This window comes from Rhinichthys klamathensis, unplaced genomic scaffold (assembly GCF_029890125.1).
Source record: "Rhinichthys klamathensis goyatoka isolate OS25496 unplaced genomic scaffold, OSU_Roscu_1.1 h1tg000064l_1, whole genome shotgun sequence".
NCBI lineage: Eukaryota > Metazoa > Chordata > Actinopteri > Cypriniformes > Leuciscidae > Rhinichthys > Rhinichthys klamathensis.
Genome location: NW_026606607.1, coordinates 5,595,690 through 5,602,388, shown reverse-complemented (window position 1 = coordinate 5,602,388; position 6,699 = coordinate 5,595,690). Strand labels below are relative to the sequence as shown.

The 6,699-nt window shown below is 33.5% G+C and overlaps 1 protein-coding gene across 6 annotated transcripts in view; it reads left to right on the top strand.

Moving 5' to 3' along the window:
• The first annotated feature begins 1,468 nt into the window (after nt 1–1,468).
• Nucleotides 1,469–6,699, top strand: part of pfkpa (phosphofructokinase, platelet a) — a 305,449-nt gene continuing 300,218 nt past the window's right edge. For all 6 annotated transcript variants that reach the window (XM_056249929.1, XM_056249924.1, XM_056249927.1 and 3 more), the window contains exon 1: nt 1,469–1,561. In XM_056249929.1, coding sequence (XP_056105904.1) covers nt 1,471–1,561 — 91 coding nt within the window. In that variant the 5' untranslated portion in view covers nt 1,469–1,470. The remainder of the gene's footprint in view (nt 1,562–6,699) is intronic.

Below are 6,699 nucleotides of genomic sequence, written 5' to 3'. Positions count from 1 at the left end.
TTCTTCAGAGGCTGGAGAAACGCTCCGTCAGAAGGCGCCGTTAGAGACTTTATGCATGTCTTTTGATAGTATGCATATATATTTTTTAAAGTTATGAAAATGTACATAATATGCAAAACGTTTAAAATTTATGTTTTTTTTAGTGTGTGATAAGCTTGATTGATATAGGCCTATGCATTTTTTTTACTATATTTTTTTTAAATAAAATTGTTATGAAATGCACATATTGTAATACACAAAATGTTTCAAATTCATGATATTTTTGAGCCATGAACAGTTGCTGTGTGAGTTTGTTTGTGTACTTTGTATATTCTAGATTATTTATATATTTTACTGTTAAAATGTGAGTCTTCATAGCTTCTGTACTGTATGTCTTTGATATGATCTGTACTTGAACAAAAATAAAAAAGAATATGAATAAAATCTCTGTTTCATCCTTCTGTCATATGGTGTTCGGATTGAATATAAATATACATGTATATTAAACAAACAAACAAAATGTATGTAAACTGTTTTAAACATAAATGGTCTCACAGACAAGGCTTAGATTGAGCCAGGATTAGGCCTTAGTTCAATTAAAACATTTCAGTAGCTTTTATAAAATGTGCCTTAGATAAAACATGGTGTGCATTTTGAGACAAAACAATGGCAGTGATATTTTTTAAGATATGTCAGTGCAAGTTATTTTCAGTTAAAACAGCTCAAACATACATTTTAGTTTGGGACTAACTTAAGCCTTGTCTGTGAAACCGGGTGATAGCCTAATGTGTTAGCATAATGGTACTATAATAAGTGAAACAAAAGGAAAAAATTAATAAAATAATATTTAGTTTTTGCATATTTACAATATTTTGAATAAAAAAAATCTAAAAAGTCACTGTCAGTCATATGATCAGTTGGAAGAATAGCCTACATTAGAATATAATCTTCATTCTTAGAAACAACATCAATCACATTCCCTTGCAGTTCTTATACTAACCAACAGACGACAGCATACTCTAAAAATAACGGTTTAAAAGCTACACAAATGACTAGCAAGATTGTAATCACGCCCATGTTACTTTTAATATATAATTTAATTGCACGGTTAAAAAAAAATATAGGTGTAAACTGTAAATCAACATTTTAACTATTTTGCTCTTTGACAGCATCTGACAGTTACCGGAATTTTTTTCCGGACCATATTTGTCCAATGCAAAATAATTGTCCCGCCTACATTATCTTCCTACACGGAAACGTCGCCGAGAGCGTCTACTATTGGTCAACATCCTGACAAGAATTCTTGATCTATTCAACCATTGGCTGAGAAGCTGTCAGTCACAGAAACTGTTGATTCAGGTTGACGAGAGGACGTACAGGAGGAGACCGCTCGTGAGAGAAGAGGAGAGGGGAGGATAGAGTCCCTCAACCGGCACTCTTACATATAGAATTTAATTTATTAAATATTGTTTAACATATTGTTAAGGGAAAATGGCTCAGCCAGACAATAAGAAGTTCTTTGAGAACCTGACGGGCGCTGGGAAATCTATAGCAGTGCTGACGAGCGGAGGAGATGCTCAAGGTACAGTAGAAAGCTCACTGACATCTCATGATCGTTTTCTTATATTGCATCACTTTAACTCGTGATTATCAGTGTTGTTTTCTATTGAAATGTTCAGAATGTTTTCTACACCGTATCATTATGACATCTGATGTTCATCCTGGTACTTATTATACAGTGCGATTCACTGTTATCAGTGTTAAATGGACTGCTCCGTCATTATATCAGTTGCACTGTACAAATGCAACTTTGTTAGAACCTCATACTTCGATTTGCTTCTCGTTAGGATGGATGAAATGGCCCTTGAGGGCCTGAGGAGATTGAAATGTAGGCTAACCATCAGTTAATCACAAGGTCATATATCTTGAATCGTGATGCGTTTGACTGACACATGGTTGATGATTAGGTCATCGGGTTTAGGGCATAGGAATGTCTGTCATTATTTATATCCACCACAGCTGGCTGTTCAGGCTGGCTAATAGCAGTACAAGTGTAGCTTAAGAATGATGGTGAGGATGCAAATCACACACTAAATACATTTGAGCTCATCCTGCTACATTGCAGATGACAGTGAAGCTTTAATTTCTGTCATAACGTTTTCAGATAACGGGGAGCTTTTCCTTACGTCTCTATTATGTAGGTGTGTATGTGATTGAATAGCATTTATTCCAAATGCATGTCACTGCATTGCGGAATCACGTGACCTTCACGAAGAGCACGTAACATGTCATCTTCACTGCCACAATCGAGCCTAAAATATTCTGCTGCTTGCTTATGTTTGCTTAATATGAATAACCGTCATGTCTTTTAACGTTACCTCATATCGGCGCTTTTCTGTCTGTCAATCATCGATATGAAGTTGTTTCGCCTTCAACCAGGAAGTTGCTGCGCGTTTCAGTCACTTTCCTGTGTTTATCGCGTGCAGGTGCTTTTTAAAAGTCATGTTTGTTTCTTCATTAAGTGGCCTATTTCGTAAAGAATACGTGAATTATGTGACTTTAAGGATTTAGCACGTAGACAGGATGCGTACGTGAGGAGCCGCGTTTGAGCCGGTGAGGTACGTCACAGGAATCTGAGTCATGTGACCGACGCGCGCCCCTTCATAAACCAAAGTCACGTTTCACCTTTGCGTTTCACGCAGCCATAATAATTCAACATTATAGGCCTACCTTTGCTGTAAATTAAATACGTGCATTGGATTGAATAACCAAAGACGCTGTTTTTACCTGATATGACCTGTATAATGACTCGTGTAACCGAGTCTAGTCAGGATGAGTCAATAATAAAAAGCGGGTTAGAAGTGCACCTGAAGTGCACTTTTACAACCACATTGCAAAGACTAGTTGTTCCTTTGGAAATTACAATCTAGTTTATGAGCCCATTTCACTCCTTTATAAAAGGATATTCTTTTTAAGCCGATTATTATTTCTGACTATTTCTATTTTTTTTTTAGAAGTATGCACACATTGCACAGTGTAGGCCTAGTCTTTTTCCACAAGAGATTTCTCTGCAGCTCGTGAGAAATGCTAATGTTCTTGGTTTGTAAGTTACTGTGTGGTAAAAAATTTACATATAATTTCATTGTAGTTAATGAGTCACCAAATGCAGTGTCACTACAGTCATCTGATGTAACACTCATGCAATATTAGTCAGTTCAGTGGCTTAATGTATTCGTGCACATTTCTCAGTCACTCGAACACATGTTATAGATGTATTCATTCATTGACACTTTAGAGCAGCTGCAAGACGTATAGCAGGACTGCATTTGTTGTCTGTTTAGATAAACTGATAGACAGTGACAGACTCAAAAGATTGATATCATGGTAAAATGGACACCTTCAGTCATTGATTTTACTTTTTCAGCCCCTGTTGGGCTGCTATAACTCTCTGACATCACCCACTGCGCAATGTGACATCAGATTGACGTCTTTTCTATGTAATTTTTGGACGTCCAATTTCGCTCCACTGAAGGGGTTGTTTTGTAATGCCAGACGACGTCTTTTTTCGACATCTACAGCACGTCTAATGTTGACGTTCGTGGGACCTCCATGTAAGGGTTATTTATAGTCCAAATGTGGTCGTTTGTGGACGTCTTCTCAACATCAAATTTAGCTTTTATACAACTTCTATAACTGTAGTCCCATGTTTCAAAAGGGTGGAAGACATATTACATTTATGCATTCGGCAGAGACTTTTATCCTAAGTGACTTACATTGCATTACACATTTACTTATCAGTTCTTGCTTTCCCTGGGAATCGAATCCTTGATCTTGGTGTGGTTAGCGCCAACGCTCTATTGTTTGAGCTAAAGCATGATACCTTTGTTTGCATATCCAGTTATCACCTGCTGCTGCGACAATCAAATGGAGTTTTTTGAAAATGATGTTAAATAATTATAAATAATCTGTATTCATATGTATTAATCAAGTTGATAACAACAATGTTGATATTTGTAAAAAAAAAAAAAAAGACATATTAATCAATTTCCTGCACCTGTCATAGACGTCCAAATGACTTCCAAACAAATGACCCAGTTCAAAGGTCAAATGTTGAACGTCAATATGACGTCCAAGTTGGGTCATGGTTGGACGTCCAAAAAGTGGACCTAGTTTGGACGTCGAATAGATGTCCAGAATTGGTCATGGACCGATGGACCCAATATAGACATGATCTGCATGCCTATCCGACCTCCAATGTTTAGTGGGCAGACTTGGTGAACAATGAAACTTACATTGTAGAAGGAACCCAAGCTATATCTACAGACCAGCATATCAGAAAGACTGTTGACCACCTAGAAACCACCAAGCATTGTTGTTTCCATGTGAATACCGTTCTCTCTAAGAACACAAAAAAAAAAAAAAAAATAGCCCATGAAATGAAGATAGTTTTCCATGTAAAACCCAATGTAAACTTCGGTTTTTACTTTTTACTAGGGCTATTCAGTTTTGTATGCCACAGACTCCCAAATATGATCATCCACATGCAAGGGACCACCATCCTAAAATTTAATAGGCAGCTAAAAAAAAAAACGTATAAAGACCCAATTAATACTCTGAAATACTGTGAAAAATGAATGTTATTTAGTTGTTGTTGTTTTTTTCACTGTAGAACTAATGTTAAAAGTTAGCTGTATGATTTTTTTATGAAATCATTTTAATCAAATTGTTTAATTAATTGTGTAATCAAATGTATAAAATTTTATTTATTTTAATATTTTTCATTTTAATAATTTTTAGTGACTTTGATTGTATTTTTATTTATTTAAATCTAGTTTTATTTAAATGTTTTTATTTTTTTATTTCTTTATTTTAATCAAAAGTATTAATTTAATGTTTTAAATAAAATATATGTTTTTTAATAATTTGTATTTATTTATTTTAATATAATATGTTTATTTGTGTTTATGTAAATACAAATATTTATATATTTTTTATTGTTTTATTTTAATCAGATTTATTTATTTTCCTTTTTTCACAGTTTTTCTCTAAAGTTCTCTAAGCTCTTCCACGTACCACAAATTTAGCAACTGATATTAAAGCAGATTTAACCATTTTTTATGTTATGGACATCATGTATTGACATTGAAAGCTATATTTCCTACCCATTGCTAGCACAGAGATGTACTTTAACCCTTGTGCTGCATTAGATTTTTTACGCCGTTGAGTGCGTTAAGGGACAAAAATGGCCACATATTAAACATTGCCTAAAATATTATATATTATTATTATTTTCCACTTTTACCAAGTTAAATCTTTTAACCAGCATCAGTCCTCATCATAACTACCAAATATTTATTTAATTTCAGGATTTTAACCCTTTAAATACCAGTTTTGGTGGCGATACCATCAATTTGTATAAGAGGAAAAAACACAAAAATGTAATTATTTTCCATACACTAAATGCAAAGAGAAAACTTTAGCTTTGGATTATCACAGTCTTGAATATGTCAAAGATTAGCGGCAACATTATTTCTGGTGCATTTAAAGATTTTGTGTTATGTCAGATTTAAAAAAAAAAATCCCACTTAGCGCGTTAAGGGACAAAAATGGCCACATATTAAACATTGCCTAAAATATTATATATTATTATTATTTTCCACTTTTACTGAGTTAAATCTTTTAACCAGCATCAGTCCTCATCATAACTACCAAATATTTATTTAATTTCAGGATTTTAACCCTTTAAATACCAGTTTTGGTGGTGATACCATCAATTTGTATAAGAGGAAAAAACACAAAAATGTAATTATTTTCCATATACTAAATGCAAAGAGAAAACTTTAGCTTTGGATTATCACAGTCTTAAATATGTCAAAGATTAGCGGCAACATTATTTCTGGTGCATTTAAAGATTTTGTGTTATGTCAGATTTAAAAAAAAAATCCCACTTAGCGCGTTAATGGACAAAAATGGCCACATATTAAACATTGCCTAAAATATTATATATTATTAAATATTTTCCACTTTTACCAAATTAAATCTTTTAACCAGCATCAGTCCTCATCATAACTACCAAATATTTATTTAATTTCAGGATTTTAACCCTTTAAATACCAGTTTTGGTGGTGATACCATCAATTTGTATAAGAGGAAAAAACACAAAAATTTAATTATTTTCCATATACTAAATGCAAAGTGAAAACCTTGGCTTTGGATTATCACAGTCTTGAATATGTCAAAGATTAGCAGCAACATTATTTTTGGTGCATTTTTATTTTTTTGTGATATGTAAGATTTTTGAAAAAAATCACACATAGCGCGTTAAGGACAAATTTGTTTCTATTTGAACCCATTCAAATATCTATTTTTGAACCCACTGTCATAATATCATAAATTCATAATTTCTATTCAAATACCCTGTCATTACCAAGCCTTGGGGTAAAATATTTACTTTTTACTGTTTTCCACCAGTTGGTACCATTTGTCATATAATTGACATACTGCAAACATCTGTAGTACTGCAAACATTTTCCTGATTTCTACTAGGTGATTATAACCTGTGCCTGTCTCACTACACATCAAAATTTGCTATAGAAAGAAAGCAAAACTACAAGATCACCATGAACATAAATTTTTATTTTTTTCTATAAACAATTTAATTCTATAAACATAAAATTAGTGAGGCCAGCAGGGGGTGCTCTCCCTGTGCTCTGTGTGGGT